Below are 23,776 nucleotides of genomic sequence, written 5' to 3'. Positions count from 1 at the left end.
GCATTTTCCACTCTCCTTGCACCAAAGAGTATTTTCCATTTTGCTGCAGCGTGAGTATGAAACCAGGGTGGCTTGACCAGCATGTTCCTATCTCTTTACTAAACAGGATTCAATCCTTCCAAGTTATTGTTGTTGTTTTTCAGAACTTTTTAAAGGTAATTACATCACATAATTCATTTAATTAAATTTTCTATCATCAAAAAAGAGGACTGTATATAAAAAAATAATAACCACTGATCCACCTCAAGTTATGAAATATTAGTTGTATATTATTATGTATTATTTTGATATATTTCAGGTTATTTTTAAAAAGTATGTTCCCTTCTACTTAACACAAATCCTGTATGAGTTGAAAGTATTAAATCAGCACTTCTGACAGAATTTCTCTGCTGGTTTCAATGAGCTATGAGTAAGAGAAACAATTAGAAACATTCTCTTGTTATTGCTGACTATAAGAAAAACCTTCAAACAGAACATTAGCCAGAGTAGCCACTTCATTACTCAACCATTAACCTAAGAACACACACTGCTAAATGGAAAACAATGCTAATAAGGACAATATGGAGCTGGTTGTTGTGTAAGCGCTAACTTAGCTAGCAAGCTAACAGATACACAAGAGAAAAGGTTTAATCCATAACAATGAAGTCTTCAACCTCTAAACATATGTAAATGGATCATTAGCTAGCTGGAATTAAAAGTAAACGGTGGTGTGTCGTCTGCTAGCTAAGCTATTTCTAGCAGCTAGTGCTAACTAGGACCGTGGAGCTGGCTGTGGTTGGCATATGAAAATAAGCAGATGTGTCACCATGAGAATCAGTTCTAATGGAAGAGCTGAGATTTACAACGTGAAATTTGCACTGAAGTACTATGTATGACACAAATACCAAACCACATAATTATAATAAGCCATCCAAGAAAGGGCCTTATATGAATGTTAGTTCCATTTACTGAGTGTCTCCTTTCCACCACACTACAGTACAAACTGCTGAAGAGTGTGTCTGCTCAAGATGGTGATTTATTCACGTTACCATCACTTCTATCAACATTCTATTTGATGTGTAGCAGCTCATTCAGAATTTTAGCTTTTAGGTATATTTGCGGATACATTTACATAAATACTTTGACCAATTGTACATGGAATCATATATGTGCATAACCTCGCCTGATATATTCAAGGGGGAAAAAAAGAAAACAATTGGTAGTCCACCTAAAAAAAAAAACAAAAGAGCTTATGGCTTCCCAAGGGGATGCTTAAGAAACAGAGGCTTGACATGTTTGGTGCTTTGGAAAACTCAGCAGGAATCTCCAACATGTCTAATTTGTCATGGTAATTACACTCCTTAAGCGCGAGTGTATACTCCTAGACTAAAATTGCAATTTTGTCGGTGAGCAAACAGAAAAAACAGAGCCAAAACTGAAGTTATGCTTCAAACTGAAGTTTGAAGTTATGAAGTTTATGCTCCTCATTGGCCATCTCTAGATTTAGGCACTCATAAGTTGGCGAATCTGTCCTCCATGGACAGCCCTGTGATCCATTTTCTTGTATTGACAGTGTTTTAGAGCTGGGTGGTGTGTTATGGTTTGTTATCTTTTATATTATCATTAGAAATCAACAATACAGAGATGTATACATAAGGAGCGATAAGCACAACAGGATCCATCTCTCATAGAGATAAGGCCAAGTTCATTGAGTCCATAGACAGGGCCTTACTCATTTACACTCATTTTTCACTCTAAAATATGTGTGCTCTGCTAATAATATTAGCAGAGTTATATTTCGCTCATTTTCTAGCAAAAATATGCAGGATCTGCTAACAGCAGCCAAACAACAAATCTGTATCAAAGTACATTAAAGACATGACTCTCGTTTTTCAAAAGAACATTATGTAGTTGTAGTCATATATCTTTGTATACATCTAACATTATATATATATCTATATGTACCACAAAATAAATTCTGCTCAATATCATATTCTTAAAACCCCAATGTATCACAAAAAGATTGCTTTCATTGTGTAGGAAAAGACTATGAAAAAAAGACATTTTCATAGCATGCAAATAAAACTAGTGTAGATCCATGTCCTCTTTTCTCTCCGAGGATGAGGAAAATTCCATCCAACTGTCTTTTCTCAGAAAGGACCCAAATTGTGCCACATTCAGCACAGCAGTTCAGTCACATCATACTGAAGCTTTTGAGTAAATGGATGTTCCATTATGCCCATTGTTTGATGGATTGGATTGTAGTCCAAAAGAAAGCAAAGAAGTCTTGGTTGAGAGAAAAAGGAAAGAGAGGCTATACCCCCAGCAGCATGCCCATGAAGTCCGAGCCATTCTGTATTGTGATGGAAGCTCCTGCTGCATTGTCCACAAATATGGATGTGTACTGGCCAGCCTAGAGGGAAAACCACCAGTCTTAAATGAGTCTGAGACCATTGCAGGTTTTGCACAATGTGATCAACATAGACCTTTTGTTAGAATCTTGAAGAACATTTCCCAGTTAACAATTATAGAAATGGTGCCTTACTTAAGGTGAATGCAAATCATTAAAGGAATTAGGGGTGCATTAATAGCAATTAATTAGGCCGAGTATGAGTATTTTATTACTTTCTGAAACTGATCTCAATACCATTATAAGTAATCTACTAAGAATGAAGTGTAAATGACTGCAAAGTGCCTCAAAAGGTGCAAGTGAAATAATTAAAATCTAGTCTGTTTAAAATAAAGTCCATTAGCTGCTTATATTATATTAGTTACGTTGGATTGAGTAGCATTGCAGTGGAGAAGAGTGGGTTTAAAAAAGTATGTAAAGTATGTTTCACAGTTTTGATCCCTGCTCCGCATCTATCTTTTAACAACAGTCTCTGTAGCCAGGAATCACATCCAAGGCTAATGCATAACAGGAGTTTTGTGAGTAGCACTGTACTTTTAAATAGATCATAATGTACAGACAAAGCCTACAACTTATATACACACACTGTACAATAATGCTCGGTCTGATTGACAAGCTATATGAAACACAACCTCTACAGACAGCTCTGTCCAAGGACAATCATCTCTGTAGCTATTTCATTCAAAATAACACAGTGTGCATCAGAGTGCTGAGCAAAACCACTGAGAAACTGAGCTACAATAGCTTTGCTAACTTGTGCCCCATTGTGCACTGAAACAAACACCGATTGGGCGGTAATATGCATAGTTTGACAATATGTACTCTCCACACTGTATTTCACAAATACAATTTATAAAAATAACATTTTAATGTTTACACCTCACAATTCTATACAATCAAACAAAGTTGTCATATATGGACTTTGGTGGCAAATGCTGACTTTTTTGCCTCCGTTTAGCTAGCCTATGTGTCTCCACCCATATTAGGGAAGTGGTTGTGATGGATTTGTATGTATTTAATGTATGCCTGGTGAGAATCTGTTTAAAGTAGCCAACAACTTTGTGTCCTACTGCTACATTGTCAAGAGCCTTTACTGTATAAGCAGAGCCTCATCCACTGCGGATGAGGTGGTACTAAATGTTAGTCTCAGTGCTTTATTATACGTATAAGTACTGGTAAAAGAGCACAATATCAGGCTAATACCTGATACCAGTATTGGTATCAATGGATCCCCTCACTACAACTAGTAAAAGAGTAATGTAACCTAACAAGTAATATCAGCTTATATGCCTAAAGCATCACACAGTTGCTTCAAAATTAGTTTTCATTTAATTGTGCCCAATTCCACTTGCTATGTTTCCCTTGATGCTATCAAGTGGCGTGGGTAGAGGCCAAAATGGACTTGCAACAAAACACATTAAGCCATCTTTTTGAACTTGCGCTAATGCAATGTCAATGGACAGCTCAACACAATTTGAGGAGTATGCTAACTACCAACTCTGTGACACCTGCTAAAAGATGCTCACATTGGCTAACAGTGCACTGAGCGATAATGGGTCTATTATACTCTCTTGGACTTCCAGCCATGGTTGTGGATGGCTATGGCATTGCCAAGGCTTGGACCCAACAATATGGTGAACACTAGTCGTTGAGACTTTTTTTAAATAGGCAAAACACAACACAAATTGATGAGGCATAAGCTTTCATAATTTGTTAGTTACATTAGCTTCATAGCTAAGCCACTCACCTGGAGTTCCAGTAATCCATGAACATATACTGTGAATATCTTGCTGTTACTCTCCAGACCAACAATCATCTCCAGGGACCTACACAAAAATCAAGATGATAATTATTAGGAGGCAAGTTTAATCTGGCAGGTAATTCATACTACATCATACAAAGTAACCTGCCATTGTTTGAAATTAATATGAAAGCTTAAGCTTCTTGTTGCCAATTTAAAGCTACAATATGTACATTTTGACTATTTTGATGTTTTGACCTCACTCAGTGTAATTGCACATGACAACTGGAAAAACATTTTGTAATCTGGGTTGCGCTTCAGACCTTTGGACTTTCTTTTTGTGATGGGTGACATGATCTGAAAACCTCTTGTGAAATCCTACCTGACACCTCTGACTTTTAAATTATTATTTCAGGCTTTACAGGGTGACTCACAGCAGCACACGCATATTTTTTTCTCCTGACTCCTGACTGAGTAATGCTACTTCTTTTAGTTTTAACTGAAAATTGTACATTGTGCAGCTTTAACATATCAGCGATTCACAGAGATCACGCAGCGTTTCACTTTTCCTTCTGAAGGAAGCAGACGGCTGCTAAGATAAATACTGTTTTCTAGTCATGGCAGTGTTCATGCACAAGGCAGCTAATGTCAGATCTTCTGGTCAAATGCACAAGCTGAAGTGACATTCTGCCTAGCAGGATTCCTGTGGGGCAGGCTGAAGACTCAGCGGCTGTTCTGGGCCCTTTTCCTCCTGCCGCATCCACCCACTCCTTTTGGGTGGAAAATGGAGAATTTTCATGGTGAATCAATCATGCTGGTCTTCTCTCTAGCTGCCATCTCAACAAGCCTCATCTCACATTCTCTGCATTTTCGAGTGGGTGTTGAAATGGAAAAACCCAGCTCGTTCTTTCCAAATTAGCCCAAAATTATGTGAACTGTTCTTCTGTTTTTGTAGACTGTATGTATCAGCCCTAGTAGCTGACAATGGATGTGTCTTTAGTTGAGCACATACTGTACCACAACAGTGATATTCACTGGTTGTGACTTTTCTTGGGATGTTTGCTATGATACTATGAATATATCATGAAGCTTTTTTCCAAAGCATAGCCATACAATATCTGTTGATAAATACTTGCGATGTGAGCTCACTGACTTTTAACATGGCACTATCATAAGATGGTACCTTTCCAAAAGGTCAGTTTGTTGACTTTCTGTCCTGCTAGAGCTGCCCCAATCAACTGTAAGTGTTACTTTCGTGATGTGGACATGTCCAAAAGCAACAAAAACTCAACCAAAAAGCAATAGGCCACATAAGCTCACACAGCAGGACAAGAATGTGTTTACATAGCGCATAAAAAACTATCCTCAGTTGCAACACTACTTTGCTTTAAAGGTAATGCCAGCACAAGAACAGTCTGACAAGAGCTTCATGTACTGAGTTTCCACAGCTGACTTGCTGCATGCAAGGCTACGAGCACCATGTGTTGTCTTGAGTGGTGTAAAGCCATTGGGCTCTGAAGCAGTGGAAACTACTGTGAAGTGATGAATAATTCTTCTATATCTGGCAGTCTGATGGACAAATTTGGATTTGGCAAATGCAAGGAGAGTGCTTCCTGCTCAAGTTTGGTGGAGTGGAAGTGGGAATAATGATCGGTCCCTTAGTTCCAGTGAACTTAACCTTAATGCTACAGCATAAAATGACATACTAGAAATAGTGTGCTTCCAACTTCATGGCAACAGTTTGGGAAAAGGCCCTTTCCTGTTCCAACATGACAGTGTCTCATAATATAGTGGCTTGCTAAGTTTGGTGTGGACAGAATTGACTGGGCTCCACAGCAAATGGAAGTAAATCCCCGCAGCCATATTCCAAAATCTTGTGGCAAGCATATCAGCAAGAGGGGGACCAATTCCATGTTAATATGCATAATTTGGGAATGAGATGTTTAGTGACCACATACTAATGTGACGTATGGTGCCCATACAATATGTATGATGTTAACATCGTGCTAAAATATGTACTATATTTTTTAAGTCTATGGACATAAATCCACAAAAAACAGGCCATTTTTGTTCATCACGGTTGTGATGTCACAAATATTTGGAGTCTTCCAAATGAACCACAGACTGAAAAACAGCAAGGAGCAACTGAAGTTTGCGATTTGCAATGCCCCTGAGAATTTCAGTGTGAAACTAAACAGTTTTTTCCTCACATTTCAGCCTGGACTGCTTTTTGAACAAAGCACAATACAGGGCAGCCACTCAGACCAGATGTCATTTACATATATAACTCTTAAAGGCACAGTAACAAAAATCAGCCTGTTTAACTCAGATGGATAAAGAGAGGTTGGAAAATGGTCATAAAAATGAATTACGATTGTTTTTAGTACATAAAACCGCAGATGTTATGAGTGAATTTAAAGGGTAATAAGTGTAATTCAACAAAATCATCCAATACAGGACCTTCAATCAAACCTCTAGCACCTCAGACAGATTTCTAGGCACCCCTCCCCCACCGCTTATGATGCTAAGAGCAACCAGGAGCCCTTTGAGTCAAAGGTGAGGCTCTTAAGGTTCCCAGGGTGACCAGACCAGACTGAAGGTTCGAGGACATTTCATTTTAAAAGGCCTGCTCCACTTTAAGACAGGAAATGCCTTGCTGCTTCCATACAGGCCGGAACAGACAGGATGATTTACAGCCTATTAATTCTGGCAAAAGACAAACTGGCATTGGTACACCGATTGGATTCAATAACTGTTCCTCAAGCTTTATGCCCACAGTGTAGCTAGAGCAACACCAACAAACAACTAATTACTGCTGGATTAGGGATTTGCCTGGATCTGCCCTTGTTTCTCCCCCAGTTTTTTTCATAAGCTAAAATCATTTTTGTTTGATTTGTTGAAGAGGACTTTTACGACATGCGTTCACTTGCCTGAGCCACTGAAATAAGAACCACATGGTCTTAATTCCAAGAGGAGCCCAAAGAAAAATACTAATTTTCATCTACTGGTGATGTATTCCTATGAGCCTGGGTCATACATGAATTTATGTAGATGTGGATGCGGTCGATGGAAACAGAGTCAAAATCGAGCGATTGGCCATGATAAATGCATCAGGGGAAATTATACAGGCGACTGACTTTCTTACCAAAATTGCTGGTATCAGCACAGATGTCTCCAACAACAGCCTTGTTAACGGAGTTGACACTGTCTGACAACAGACGTAGCTGAAGCCACTGATAAATGACAAGCGGCGTTAGGAGGGCCAACAAACGGAATCACACAGAACGCGCCATGCAATCATACATATCACATTTTTAAAGCCTGACATCGTAAAATGGTCTACAAACGGCGATGACATTCTGATACTTAGAAACGCTGCAGTCATATGCAATGGAATTTGAAATAAAGCATAACCAACATGGCAAGAAGACCCTGACAGACATAACCTGGCCTCCTTTTGAAATTTTCTGTTTCTGTTACATTAAAAAACACCCCCAGGCAAAAATATAGCTATAGCTGTTGTAAACATGTTTATTTTACATTTTACAGAGGTACTTCTGTTGTCTCTAGAGAGAGATTTTCTGGATTAACCTCTTATTCTCCTGGGTATATTTTGGTTTACCCATCTTAATTAACGTGACCAAATCATCAGGCAAATTATTCAGTAACTGCATGAAATAAATGTACATTTTTATTTACTTACTTTTGTAAATGCTCCCCTCAAATTAACAGACAATGTGTTTTATGATCATAGACATATTGCTATATGCTTACAATTTACTGCTGAAAACCAAAAAGCTTAGATGCTCTTTGTATTATTTTATAAAAAGAATTTTTACAGAGTAGATCACTGAAGAGACTGCATCTGTTTGTTTATATGTGTGTGTGTGTGTGTGTGTGTGTGTGTGTGTGTGCGTGTGTGTGTGTAACCCAGATTTGTGGAAAAATGGGTCGACTTTCAGTAGACAAAAAAAATGTGGGTTCAGCTTCTTCTATTATAAGGGTTTAAAATTACATTACCCATCTATTTGACCGGTGGGAAGACACCCACCTTTTGAATGTAGCTTACGAAATATGAAAGTTATGAAGAATATGACGAAGGGCATTTTGGAACCACTGGTGGCTCCAAGGAGTTTAAGAGGTTTCTGATGTATCTTGAAGAGAAAAAGAACTAATAGTTTTTTGTGGTGATTTTTGGGGCAAGTTAAATCCAGCAAATCAAACCATATGAAAGAAAAATGTGTAAACATATGTTTGCTCAAGCTAAAAATATATGTGCAATATACATATTGTTTCAAAATACATGTGCTAAATATATTTAACTGTGTCATTTTTGAATATTTAAATGAATGCCAATACACGCATGCACATGTTAATACACTGAAATATTTGGCTGTTAGAACAAAACCTCATATCTCCAAAAGTTAATGTAACAGGATTTTATTCAGAGTAAATTAGCCTTATTATTAGATTAGAAATTAGACAACTAGCCTTTTCACATTATATAAAAAGCTTTAAAATGGAGATCAATTATATGCACATATATAGATTAAATATATATAATAGTGTCTATTTGTAATATTTACATAAATGTCAAACATATATGAAAATATATTACAAACTTGGTCAATATAATATAAAATGATTTCATTTGCATTTTGGCAGAAAGAAGCAAGAAAGCTAACGATAGGAACGCCAATATGTTACTGTCGTGGCATAACTGTAGTCATTGCTTTCAGATAATCATTACAAGAAAGAATGGATTATAGGCTAATGTTAGCAAGACAGCTACTTTTTAATCAGCTATCTAGGTATTTACTTCCACTTGGCTTCATTTCTCTGGCTCATAATGATAAAATTATTATCTTTGCTGAACAAAGATAGAAAATGTTGGATTTTTAAATGATTTTGTTTGACGACCGAGTTAAGAGCGACACCAGTGGTGGCTTGGTTGTACTTATTCATCAATGGCTAAACTAGCTGTCAGGACTGGGTGACGCCACAGGGATTCTTATGATATATTTGCATGTAATGGCTGCAAATATGTTAGTGCAGTCGTATAACTGTAGAAATTGTTTTCAAATAATCATTACAAGAGAGAAGGAGTTTTTAGGTCAATAAGCTAAAGTCTAAAGTTAACAAGACAGCTACTATTTAAAGCATTCATTTAGTTTGATGACAGATAGTGTGGTTGCATTTATCAGTGCATACGCCTGAGATTCCCCTTTAAATAATGAAGTTCTCTTTTCCAAACCACTGTACTTTTGCATCTAAACATCTGAATCAGTGGTCTCTAACCTTGGTCCTGGAGAGCTACCTTCCTGCAGAGCCTAGCTCCAACCACAATTTTCCACACCTGCTCCACCTAACCAACCTTTTCCCAAGTCTGCAATTGGCTGTATTGGATGTATTAGGATTAAGCAAGGGGTGGAGCAGCTTATTACAGGTTGGAACTAAACTTAGGATGGTAGTTCTCCGGGGCCAAGGTCAGAGACCACTGATTAGAATGGTCTGAAGCACATGTGTCAAGCTCCAGTCCTTGTGGGTCAAAACACTGCAGACTTCTTGCTTCATTAAACACACCTGATTCAGCTTATCATCACTCATCATTCAGCTCATTAGTAAAGCCTTCATGAACTGAATTCTGAGCATCAGATGAGGGTAAATGCTAATATACACAGCACTTTGGCCCAGAAGGTCCCCAGTTTGACATGTCTGGTCTGAAGTCTCATGAGTGCTAACAATACAACATCAAAATATGTGGGCTATGACATTAATCCCAATGGCTGTGTTTACATGTAAATATTTTTGCCAATCCAATTGAACACATTCAGTTACACGTTCACTACAAGTAATCCGATCCAAAATGACGCGCATGCATAGAGTACTACTTCGGGCAAACGTTACCTTGACAACAAGAATCACATGAGATCCAGTCAGAGTGAGAAGAGTTTTCAGTTGTGTTTTTAATTGCTTTAAAAATGTCAGACTCAGAAAAAGGTACCTCACATATTTATTAAAGAAGGCCGAGAGGAAGACATCATGTTCTGAGACACACAAGCTGGATGTCCGTCCCACTGCCGTCTTTTAAAGTTCAAGGCATAAATGTCGTCTCCTCTGCAGACCAGTTTCTGCTCCACCATGTTGAACATTATAAATTTTCGCTATGACACGTACTTACACGTTCCGATAATCGGATACAGGCGTTTACATGGTTATTATTCTTCTTTTGAACAGACTATTTACAGGATTACCCACCTCATTCAATTGGATTGAAATTGTATTCCGATGACCTCAATTGGACTAGACTATTCTGATTGAAGTTTATACATGGACGTATTCTATTGCAATCGAGCGATTAATAGTCGGATTGTTAACAGCTTATTAGGCTGCATGCAAACGTGGCTAATGTTGCATCTCAGTTTAACAATGTTTGCAAAGAAAAATGATGGCAAGATCATAACAGCTGATAAAGAAAACATGCTCATTTATGAAAAACTTTTTTTCTAGTATCTTCTAAATATATGTCTCCTGCAGTGCATCAAAGGATAGTCCAAACTTTATGATTTAGTGGCTGGAGGACAGCTTACTGTAAGTACTGATAAGAGAACACTTACGTGTATCTATGGCACAGCGATTCGATGCATATCAGCACTCTCACATTGTCTCTGGCTCTGAGCTGGTTCTTACTTTTCTTCACCTCGCTGTGGTCTGCAAAACAGAACATACAATCACCTTCAAGTCAGGAGCTACACTAAAAACACTAAACACTAAAAGGAGTGAGTGCATCAGAACATTCTGAGACCAGCTGAACGATGAGAAGAAGAAGGGAAAAAAACTGAAATCAGACTTTCCTTTAGAGGAGTAAACATGGCCTGAAGCCTGCACAGTGTCTTCAGTACTATAAACATGAAGGTATTGCCATATTCCTGACAGTTAGTGCTGGAGAATTGTTATGTCTGATGGAACTTTGTATCTGGGACACACAGAGTCAGAGCCAATCACTCTGGACCTCCAGCATGGTCTGAGAGCGGGTCAGCAGCAGTTTTCCTGAAGTTGTGAAGGGATGCTGAGCCTGTGCCATGATCTACTGCTGTGAGCTTGGTGGCGACACTAGAGCTTAGGAGAATTTAGCATGCTGGGGCTCAGGGGCTTATTTCACTAGAACCATACATGGTTGTCTCTCAGAGAAGATGGATGGAGCCAGTAGGAGATCCACATACCCATTTCAGAAAAGCTGACTACAGACAGGGTTGAGGCTGTGTGATTTCAATCTTGGCGCCAGATTTTCTTTTTCATCTTAGCAAGAGACTGGCACTCTTCACCCTCCAGTCCAGCCTCTTTATTGCTATGTCTTCTGTTGCCTTTTGCACACTTTAGAACTTAATATAGTGAGATTACATTTACATCCATGGCATTTGGCAGACGCTCTTATCCAGAACCACTGGATCATTTTTACACAGGAAGGAGGAGGTAGTGTTAGGAGTCTTGCCTATGGACTCTTATTGGTATAGTGTAGGGTGTTCACCCAGGCGGATCTTGATAACCACAAGGTTAAGTTTTCAGAATGTGCTACTGAGCATATGTCCACCTATTCGGGCTACAGCAGTTTAGCTTGGCTTAGCCCTGTTTAGCCCCACACATTTCTCACTGAAGTTATAAGGAGAGTTTCTGCCCGGACTGCTTTCTGGATGAGTCTATGGCAGGGGTGCACAACTCCGGTTCTGGAGAGCCGGTGTCAAACACAGTTTGGCGATTTACCTGCTCCAACACACCTGATTACACTTATCTGTTAATTACCAGGTTAAATGGGTGTGTTTGAGCAGAGAAACCTCCAAACTGTGCTGGTCACTGGCCCTCTAGAACAGGAGTTGTGCACTCATGGTCTATGGGATAAAACAGAACTACAAGCCCAATTCCAGAAAAGTTGGGAAAGTATGTGAAATGCTAATGACAACAGGAAGCTGTGATTAGTGAATTCTGCGTTTCCTGTATTCATTCAAAATAGCAAAAAACATTATTTTTGATGTTTTACCTTGTGAACTTCATTCTTTCTTGTAAAAATGCACTCATTCCATATATGATGCCTGCAACACGTTCCAAAAAAGTTGGGACAGTAGCATGTTTACCACTGTGTTACATCACCTTTTCTTTTCACAACACTTAATAATTGATTGGGAACTGAGGAAACAACCATGCAACTATACAGGGCCTTTGATGTCATATTTTAAACTGAATAAAACACATGGCTTCAACTGGTGATAGTTCTGGACTGCAGGCATGCCAGTCTAGTAATCAATCACAGAAGCATCCCAATTTTTAATGCAGTGCTGACTGAGGAATCAAATGTCATAGGCTTTCAATTGTGATTTGTGGCTTTGACCTTAACAGGCAGACATTTCTCTGGATTCTCTGAATCTTTTGATAATATTATGCACTGTAAAGGGTGAAATACCTAAAATCCTTGCAATCTCTGTCTGAGGAACATTATCTTTAAACTGCTGAATTTCTTGCTGATGCATTTTTGGCAAAGTGGTGAGCATTGACACATCATTGTTCATAAAGCACCAGGCCTTTCCTTGATGTTCCTTTTATATCCAAGCATAACTGCAAGATGTTTTTTTGAACATTTCACAATGTTTCTAGTCTTAAATCCCATCTTTTTGCAAGCCTCGATTTTCAGAATTGTTTATTAACAAAAGAGCAATGAAAATGATGTGAGACACATTATATATCTTGGCCTTGTATTGTATTCGTTCAATTATAGGTCAAAGTACATTTATAATCACTGGTTTCTGTTTTTATTATTTCTTTTTTTCAAGCTGTCCCAACTTTTTGAAATCGGGCTTGTTGTGAGGTAAAAATGAATTATGACTGGTTTTGGTACAATTGTTAAAGCGTTGCAGCCCATTCTGACCACTTTACTTTACTGAGGCAGGCTTACTTCCAACTTCTATGATCACTACAGCTCAGTTGTGGAAAGATGATTTTATTTTATATATCTACTGAACTATATAGGATATTCAAACAGCATGAGGCAGCAGGCCTGTAAAAACTTCCTTATGGCCAGCTTTAAAAATATTGTTATTGATTTATTTCACACAAACCATAATAAGACACTAATATTCCCACATGTGGGCCTAGTTTAACTTTGAAATGTTAGTTGATGTTATATCCTACATTAATACCACATCTATCCTATCGTGCATAGATGAGATTGTTCTAGAACACAGCTGTTGAGCTGCACTGGTTGAATGCACTTAAGGAGGTGAGGTATTTTGCTACAACAGGCAGATATCATGACTGTTCAAAAAGCTATCTATGATATTGTGTACATTTTAGGACATCCTCAGACCACAGTGTCAGGTTTCAAACATCAAGGCATCAAAGCAGCTTTTCAGAAAACATTGGCATGTCGTAGCTCTTGTACAGGTGAAAGGCCTTAGACAAAAAGTCACCAGCCAAAGCAGCCACAAACAAAATGGCTTATTTGAGAAAGATTTAAGAGGAATTCCACAGATCTGCACCAATTTCTGTATTATTTAATCACTGAAAGTCATTCAAAGTGGTCTGATGTGGTCTGTGCTTCATTCTAGAGAAACTTACCCAGTCAGAATTGTTCACAGTGGTGGTGATAGAAAACAGACATCTGCAGCATTTAATGCACCCTTCCAAAGTTATTACACTAAATGGTAACAAATGCTTTTTCTGATGCCTTGTTTTCTAAAAGTTATAAGCCATTGGAGATAAGAGAAAGAGATAAGCTGTTGGCCTAAAACCTACACAGCAAATTTGACTGTGTTAAAAAGTGTTGATTTTTCAGAGGTAAAATTTTCATGTTGATGAAGTTTGATTCTGAAGTTGGTTTTACTTTTTTGATAAAAAGTGCTGTAGTAGTGGTGTTATAGCAGAGTGTAAGCACCAGCACTTTTTGAAAGAGTTGTTCTGGTTATTTTTGTCAGTCCAAGTGGTTGATGAGTAAGGTAATTACATTTTATTTATGATATGTAATGTGCAATTTAAAACTATTCCTATATTTTGGGAACTTTACATCATTTATTATGTTTAATTATTGTAAAAAGAATGCTAACAGTGCATATATAGTGCCTTTATATTCTTGCTCGAAGGTACCCATGTACGTTTGTCAGTGAGTTTGTCTACGATTAACCACTTTATCAGTTTGAATGACTCAATTTACATCTCAATGACTGAATTATCTATACTTTTTAAAACTCTATGCAATTCCCCTTTGAATTGTAGCCTCTTAAACTCTTAAACCACCACCGGTGGTTCCAAAATGCACTTTGTCATATTCTTCATACTTCATACGCTACAGTCAAAAGGTGGGTGCCATTTACAGACAAATAGATGGGTAAAGTAATTTTAAACCGTGATAATAGAAGAAGCTGAACTCTTGTCTACTGAAAGTCGACCATTTATCCACAAACCTGGGTTATAAACTATAAACAGATGGCGTCTCTTCAGTGATCTGCTCTATAAAAATTCTTTTTATAAAATAATACAAAGAGGGTCTAAGAGTTTTGGCTTTCAGCAGTAAATTGTAAGCATATAGCAATATGTGTGATCATAAAACACAGTTTCTGTTCATTTGAGGGGAGATTTTACAAAAATAAATAAATTAAAAAATAAAATAAAAATTAGGATTTATTTCATGCAGTTACTGAATAGTTTGCCTTATGATTTAGTCATTTTAATTCAGATGGACAAACCAATATACCCTGGAGAATAAGAGGTTAACTTGTTTTTGGTCCGATAGCTGCTTCAGTGTTGGGAACCATGAACAAGTTACCAAACAAAAGTGTTATTATTATTATTGTTACTGGTGTGTGTAAACATGTTGTGCAATAACCTCATAATTTTCCTTTTAAAGTCGATGTTAACCCCTTAAATTCATCAACAATGAGGTGAGCTTCACAACTTCTTGTTAGATTGAATGTAGCCACAGAAGAATGCATTTGCAGGTGGAGCATGGATAAGTCAGTTCGACTTCAATGCATGAGCTAAACATCCTTCATTAGCCTATAACTGTGTAAAATCTACATCTATCCTGCACATATATTGACCAAATTTATTATTCTATTCAATTATATAGATATATATATACTTAATGTAACTATTGATTGGGTTAATGCTGTGCTGACTTGACCATAACCAAGCAGGCTATTCTGTGTAAGCACTAGCATAAGATTCTGGGAGCAAACTGTCTCTAGTACTATAAAGTGATAACGTGAGGTGCTGATGTCCAGCTCCACCTATCAAAAACACATTCCTCAGTCAGTGCTGTAATCCACAGCCATCTATACTTCCAACTGATAAACACAGCCATTTCCAGGCATGAAAAAAATTCCTGTGATAGGTGTGTAGCGAAGCACCTTCTTACCAATATGAACATTGGCAGAGAACTGATAAATTCCAGTGATGGGCGCTGTGAAGCGGCCGGTGGACTGATCCATCCCCGTCCCTCTGAGGAAGGCACCTTTGGCAGGAGGCTGGAGGTAAGAGGCAGGTGAGAATTACTGAGAGCTGCAATGAATGCCAGACACCAAACAACCAGTTCCTACTTGTGGAAGCTACTGGCCTAAAATCCCTGACAGTTGCTGTTTAGAAAAAAAAAAAAAAACACAAGGCAGAGAAATCTGCAGAGAAGTTAAAATATACTGAGCATTTTGGGGGCATGTAAAAGCCTTTGAGTAGCGTTCCAAGCTATGAAATGTTTTAAGAACGCATTTTTTTCTCAAAAGAACTTTAATACTCCACAATTTAATAACCTCCACATACACTGTTACAAAATAAATCGGTTTTTAGGGTTCGGTTTGGGAGCACATAGCAGTTAAATGTTCAGAAATATGTAAGAATCTGCCAAGAAGCCTCTGATTCTGTTTTTGATCAGCACTGTATGGGGCAGTCATGCCAGGCCACATTATTCTGCACTACGCCTTCAGAATTCACCAAGGCTTCCAGGCCTTCTCCTCAGAATGATTTTGCAATGTGCATACAGATATACATGCTCAGTATTGCTTCAGCTTCACTGAATTTGGTTCAGACTGATGAAAGAAAAACGAATACAAGCATGTAAGGACTAAATTAGTTCAAACTGCAGCCCCCCCCCCAAAATTCTAATAATAATCCATTTTAAAAATGATATTTTTAAATAAAAAAAAAAAACAAAACAAAGAAAAACAATGAAGTACTTAGACCTTAGATATTTACAAGGATTATCATTTAATCTTCATTTAAAGGGTGCTTTGTACTGGGAGGTGGCCTAAATCACTTGTTTTGCTTATTTATTTATTTATTTGTTGTGGTAGTTCAAAGATTTCTTTTAAAGTGAAGCTGAAGGATAGAAAAACTGCTATCCCATGTGTTCATGTCACTACTGAAACACAAAGAGTTTTAGTCCATAGGCGGAGCCTTATTTTAGCCACACTCCTGCACTTTAGAGCAGGTAAGTGAGACTGCATCCCTGCCCCTCACGGCCACATGGTGAGCATTTGAATCCCATTGTTTTGAAGTAAAATGTGTCCCAAAGTATGAAAATTAGTGTGTAACATTAAGAACCATCACTACCAAAGCATATATGTTCTGCAATTAAGTCAACTTTTGTGTTTTAATTAAAAAAGACTGATTTTATGTGTGTACAACTGTTCAGAGCTGTGTTTGGTAGTCGTGTACTGGGTAGCGTTTTTGAGTTATGCTCCAAATTAGCTAAAATTGGTACTACCGAAACATTTGTTAAAGTTTCTCAAATATTATTGTCACTACTGAAACATATCTTCTCTGGAATTACATAAACCTTTGAGATTTAATGAAAAATATTATGATTTTATGTGTGTACAACTATTTAAAGCTGCGTTTGCTTGTCATGTACTTGCAAGCGTTTTTGAGTTACACTCCAAACCAGCTAAAATTGTTATGATTGTTATAAACATTTTGGTAGTGACAAATTTCAGTCATTTGTTTTAATTAAATAATCATAATTAAGGTTTTGGGACATACAAAATAAAAGGATTTGAGTCTAAAGTCTCTTAAAAGTCTGAGACTGACTTTGTTTAATGAGTCATAATTGCACATGTAGTAGTGTGTGTAATTCAATTCTAACATGAAAGACTAAACACTGACATGACATTTCTCCCAAGTAAACTTCCTGTTACATAAGGGTGTAATTTCCTTTATGGGAAAGGTTTAAAATCACTCATTCTAATACAATTTATAACAATGCTCCCGTCAGGCCCATATTTCATGAAATCATGCAGCTTTAAACTCTTTCTTTGGACGGTTCAGTGAGATGCTTGGCACCACAGCTTTTGGAGAATCTTGTCTACATTCATCAAAGGCCTATTTTTTCCATTCCTGCTGGAGGGGCCACTTCACAAATCACAAAGATCCCCCCCCCTCCCAGCTCTCTGTATGTGCCAGCATCTGGTTCCTCCATGCCAGCCTCGTCAGAATGTCACAGGGCATAGCTCTTCCTTGAAACAGCGTGCTGTTTCAAGCAGCGTCTATTTTTACCCCTCGCTGCTTTCTAGTCCAAGTCTTAGACAGAGTACCTTTTGTACAAAGCCATGAAAGCAATGTGGCACATTCGAAGGAGGAGATATTTTTCAGGACGCCCAAGTTTGGTCCTGCCTGGATGACTGGTTAGTCCAGATGAAGAGATCCAATTAAGCAGCTGCACCGTTTACTCTCCATTTCATAAAATCCATAAATGAACACTAAGCTGCAAAATCAGCTTGTTTTGTCTCAAAAAAACAGCACATTTGCAAATATCCAATAGTTTAGCTCAGCCCATTCACAAGTTATAAGGAGTGTTTCAGTCCATACAGGTAAATGCAGGCAATCAGAACAGAGCCAGTCTTAAAAGGTCTTAGGCTGGAAAATAGTCATTTAAAAATGAATTTTGATACAAATTTTGTTACAAAAACCTTCATGGCCATTGATAAGAATTCAAACCTGTTCCAGTTCATGACAATCACAGTATCAATTTTAACAAATATGAATGAAAGTGTAACATCTGTAACATTTCTGCACAAGTTTATTGAAATTAAACTCCAATTAACGTTGAATTTGGAGTCTATATCTCAAGCCATTTTTTCTTTCTTGATCTCAGGAATTCAGTTAACACATCATCATCTTCAAGCTCCCTGGACGCCTCCCGGTCGGGGTGTACAAGGCTCGGCCTACCGGGATAAGACCCGGGGTTGTCCTAGGACCCGCTGGAGGGATTACATCTCCAAGTTTGCCTGGGAGCGGCTTGGGGTCCCCGGGAATGAGCTGGAGGAAGTTGTGGGGGACAGGGTCGTCTGGGATTCTCTGCTCTCCCGACTGCTACTGCGACCCTCTCTAGACTAAGCGGTTAACAATGATTATGATGATGATGAATTTAAAAAAAATTAAAATTCAGTTTTGAGTGTTGAATTTTTACTATTAAAACTCTAAAAACATTTTCACATGTTTTGAGAAGTATTTTCAGGAAAGTATATTATTTTAAGCATCACAGTATGGATTTAAGACTCTTTTAAGCATTTTTGTTTATTTAAGAGCAAAGTTTTTTTTTAGTATAGAGCTTGAAGCTTCTTCATTCAGTACATTTTCAGTCAATTTTGTGCCAAGTGAGGTTTTAAGAAAATGGTTCATATGCTAGCTTTTGCTTATTTTAGTTCATTATCATGACAGATCAAATTAGTGTTACATAAATGCATCCACAATGCCTTAAACCAATGAAACATCTATTTAAATCTTTGAATTTTGAGATTGTAGGATCATTTGCAGCCCAACATCTTTATTCTTGTTGTAAGAAATCTGTTCTCACCATATTCGCAGACAATCTTGCTTGATATTTTTCTTAGTTTGGTTCACTTTTTGACTCTGATTCCTTGCAGTGTACCAAATAAAGTCCAGAACTATTCAGAAGCCTTTCTTTTTAAGAGTGTAGTTCGCATAGGCACATAAACGCCCATCATTTGGAAAACTTTTTGCAAAGTCAAGGAAATTCGGTATTCTTTAAAACTGTCACCAAGACTGCGCCGCTTGCAGCCAAGTGGAACCCAGACCAAAATAAGCCAGGCGAAATCCTTCTCGAAAGACTGGAATCTGTGCTGGCAGCGCAGTTTAGCCTGCTGCAAAAAAGGAGTCACCCACTTTTGCACTTTGGTAGAGCTATCACTGAGGCCCAGTGACTGTCTCTCCATTTTAAATGGGTTACTTCATCACTAGAACTGACACTGCTTTTACCTGCTCTCTCCCTCCGCCTCCATTTGCATGATGATGCTTTTTTGTTGATTTAATGTTGGTGCTCCTCTGCAGGCAGGGCACAAGACAAACCAAGAGCCCACCCCCCAACTTTGCTTCAGCACACCTGCTTTTGTTTTCATGCATGTGTGCGTTTCATGAAAAGAGAATATCAAGATGCGAGTGCAAGCGACCATAGCCCTTGCGGTGAGGTAATGCAGATGGGGATGATAAGCAATAAAACAGTGGCTGGAGAGAACAATGGAGAAAGAAAAACACGCAGGGTGATAAAAGACTTTTGAGGATAGATAGAAATACTGGAAAAACACTGCTGCCTACTCATGATGTTATCATTAGAAGCTTCACCTCTAGATGTATGTGCGAGGCAAACGCACAGTAGATGTATTTTCAGACATCTCTGGTGAGTGATTGCGCCGAAGAACCGCTGTACTTATTATTTATCTAGGGCCGCAAGCCACCTCCCAAAATATTCATCCATTTAAAAGCTTTTGATCAAGCAGGACTGATAGATTCCCCTGAGGAGTGTGTCTTCATTCCCTGACGAATAAGTCTTAAAGCCCGGTTCATGGCCGTCTGACTAGACCAGACTATGGAGCTTTAGTACGTTGAGAATATTATCAATATAAATGAGTATCAACACTGAAGAGTCCAACTTTAAAGGCACTCAAAATCAATAATAAGGTGTCCTTGTTAATGGATGAGGCAACTATGCTGGCATTTTCTTATTTAATGCTCCCATTAAGAGGCCGTTTGATTATGTGATTTATTACTATAACATTTAGAGGCAGGCATGCAGCGATGGGTGAGCATTAGGGCTGTTCATTTTCAGAGCTTCTGGATTCAACTGCAATTCAGAGTGATGGGAATTGATGGAATTTTCAGGTTGATGTTATAATATAATCATTTTCTTCATTCTTGATTCCTGAAATCAAGACATAGGCCCTTTGCACTTGTATACATGAATTTAACAGTAATTAAAAGGGAAGGGATTGAGTGTGAAACCATGCCAAAGATGACATCTCAGTGAGATTGGTGCAGAACAAGACCTATTAGAATTCCCACTAAAAAGAAATTTCTTCTTAACCCTCTTTTGCATGGTATTGCCATATGGCAGCAATTATTTTATCTCAATATTACTAAAACACAATAATATAAAATCTGTGTTTACCTATTTAGTTGTGAAAGGACAAATTCCTTATGATGTCACACAACCTGGAATTCTTATTATGATATATTACCATACACTGAAAATACTGATTGAAACTCTATTAATTCCCAATATTTGTAAATATCAGGTCATACATTTCACTATGTAAGAATTAGATTTATTTGGTCTTGTTTTCACTAAAAGGATGTTTTTAAAGAAAAATTTGATTTTACGGTTTTACAGTGTTTTTTTTATGGTGCTTTTTTATGGTGTTTTTTATGGTGCTTTTTTATGGTGCTGTGCTACAATTGCACATTGCTGCCATATGGCAACAATTTACCAAGTACCCAACTTTAAGATTTTTTTTCCCCCCCCAATATTTCCATTATTTAAGCACTTTTAAATAACAAAAACAAAAAAAATCATTATAATTCATGCAATAAAGGGTTAAGAACGGTTGGTGAGTGAGGTCCCTTGATGTCTTGATTGCAGTCATCAAAGCAGAATGTACTTGCGTCTAGTTTTCAAGTTTTTTGAATGAAAAACATCACTGGAATGTATTTTGGACGTGACTTTAACAGCATTTCAATCAAGAGAAATGCCCATTTTTAAATGTGTTTAAAGCTTGATGCAGATTGATTGGACAAACTAATGATACACTGTAAACAATGAGAAGTCAGCTCAACCTATAATAATATGGCAACTGATTACGCAGCTTTTCTTGAGTTAACTGAAGTGGAGGACACTAGAGTTCACTCAGCTCAAACGTCTTAGTTTATGCCAAAGATCTCCCAACTCCCTTTTCTAGTTCTGTACGTGAGTTAGATAAAAAATGCATTTTCCTCAATTGCTCCTCAAGACTCCTTCCATCACACAATCCCATCAGACATTTTCTCCTCTAGTGTTTCTGCTTATGGACAGCTTCAGCTTTGCTTGCCTTCAAACTCATCTCCTGAAGATGGGATGAATTACTAGACAGTTGCGCCACATGTGAACATGCTATTTTTCAAAGAAAAAAACAAAAACAAATATACTCTACAGAGCATGGATATGAAAACATAACCTGCAGTGTTCTCAAACAGTATCTTGTCAAGTGACATGATATTAATTCTAGTGGATCTATCCAATATTTCTTATTTAGATGGTTGTGATTTTATTATAAGACTATCCAGCTTATTTATATTTATACTTTTTGCACTCACCTGCTTTCCTATTTTAAATAATTTTATCTAGAAATATGATCTCACTGTATTGGCAGATCATTTTACTGGTTTCAAGCACATCGCTTAAAACAAGCTAAATTATCTGCCAATATAGTGAGATGAATTTACTTAATAAAATCACTTAAAACAAGTAAAAAAGGAAATAAGTTAGATGATCTTAAAATCAGCTTACAACAGTCTCAACAGGAGACATTTATTGACCAGATTTGAGAATATTTTACATGACAAGATACTTTTTGCAGTGCAAGAGTTGGAACCCCAGTAATACCATAGCCATCCATAAGTGAGTCCCCAGGAGCAGACATCTGATGGAAAGTCCCAGCTAGTGTGGAAACTGAGTTGAAAAATCTAATCCTATATTGTTTACCTCACTGAGAGGCAAAACATAAAAATTAAGAGAACCTTTGAACCAACTAAGAAGTTTGACTTGAGTGTACTCTGCTGTCCTCAAGTTGAGTTAACTGAAGAAAAACAGTGTAATCGGTCATTTCAACTTGTGCTGACTGTTATTTTTAAGAGTGGATAACTAAACAATGTTCACATATAAAACTGCCATTATACAATGGTTTGCAAAAGTTTGGGTACTCTAGTCAAAAGACATGTTTTGTTGATTTTGAAATAAGTTGACACATCCTCTACACTACACAGTGTGTTAACGCACTTCTGCAAATTTTAAGTGCACAACTGTTTATTTGCTGAAAGTAACAATGGTCTGTGCTAAAGTTAAGGCACATTTTGTATTTTATGTTTTATTTTTTCCAGTATGTTAAACTCAGTGAATAAATAGATACTGTATAATAAAATTTGCAGAAAGTGCCATATTTAAGTTCTCTGTATAGGATGTGATTTGACTGGGGGTGTTACTGTACCCAGCTCTAAAATCTGATTGGCTGAGCACTCTTCAAAGCCACTGTAGTCAATACTCACACAGATGGCTGCATAGATCAATTAAACTCTATATTAATGAGTTATGTTGTTTGGTAACTACTGTTAAAAAAAATTACATTTCTTAGCAGAATTAATTACTGTGATTAGTATTAATTAAACGGTAAGTGCTTTATTGAAAGTAAGTGTGTTTTGTTTTGTTGCTTTAAGCTGCTTTAGGCCACATGTTTCAGTGATTTTACTTTAACTTGTGCTTAGCTTGTGTTGATGTGTGGTAAAGTGGCCGCTCATGGCTTATTGCTTCGGTAAAACATTTGAAACCATCTTGTCTGAGCATGAACTGGCCTCAACACCTACTGTTTGGAAGTTCTGCAGCTCTGTCAGTGTCTTCTTGTCCACCACTACGGGGCCTCTGAGCTTGCAGTGGAAGGCCTCCTCGATCCTCCTGTAGGACACCATGCCCTCCAGAGCCAGAAGAGCCGTGGGCAGCTGGCTGGACCCGCCGGATTTGTCCACTGACGCCCTCCTCTCCGTGGCCTCTGACCAGGCACAGCACACAGACATGCATCACTGTCTGTTTCAGACACGGCTATGATGCCAAACTAACAACCGTGGTAACCCAAGGGTCTGGGTCCAATTAAAACATTAGCCATCACTTAACTCCTAATCTGTCAAAAGAAAATGTTTGCTAGGTGTTAGGAGTGAATGTGTGAAGGTGAAAGAGCTGAAAAGCCCAGCTGCAAAAAATATATTTGTCTAATCACGGGTTATATTAATGATTTATGCTAGTTCTAAATATTTTTTTACACCACTTAAAATGGTGCCCATTACATTGCATGAGCCTAGTCAGCAGTTAGATTGACAGTTATGTTAATAGATGCTTATAGGGCCCATATATTACATTTCTCTTGTATTTTATTTGTTTAATATAAAGGCCACTTTTTTATATTTATTTTGGGTTATGTACCAAAAGCAGTCATATTTCATCCTTAGATGACCATTTCACAAGATCACTTTATCCTTTACAATTAAATAAGCTGTGTCTAGGCTGAAAAACTCCTTATAACATTTGAGTAAATGGGTGGGGCTAAACAGCTTTATTGTTTCATAGATGGATATAT

The 23,776-nt window shown here is 37.7% G+C and overlaps 1 protein-coding gene across 1 annotated transcript in view; it reads right to left on the bottom strand.

The window, feature by feature from the left end:
• Nucleotides 1-997: 997 nt before the first annotated feature.
• The window catches only part of c1qtnf12 (C1q and TNF related 12), a 35,982-nt gene continuing 13,203 nt past the window's right edge, over nt 998-23,776 (bottom strand). The window contains exons 4-8 of the mRNA XM_017707983.2: nt 23,013-23,194; nt 15,532-15,640; nt 10,748-10,841; nt 4,137-4,215; nt 998-2,392 (exon numbers count right to left, since the gene is read on the bottom strand). Of these exons, the coding sequence (XP_017563472.1) occupies nt 2,294-2,392; nt 4,137-4,215; nt 10,748-10,841; nt 15,532-15,640; nt 23,013-23,194 (563 nt within the window). The 3' untranslated portion in view covers nt 998-2,293. The remainder of the gene's footprint in view (nt 2,393-4,136; nt 4,216-10,747; nt 10,842-15,531; nt 15,641-23,012; nt 23,195-23,776) is intronic.

This window comes from Pygocentrus nattereri, chromosome 9, assembly GCF_015220715.1.
Source record: "Pygocentrus nattereri isolate fPygNat1 chromosome 9, fPygNat1.pri, whole genome shotgun sequence".
NCBI lineage: Eukaryota > Metazoa > Chordata > Actinopteri > Characiformes > Serrasalmidae > Pygocentrus > Pygocentrus nattereri.
The sequence above is the reverse complement of the archived record's forward strand: the minus strand, read 5'-3'. Positions and strand labels throughout refer to the sequence as shown.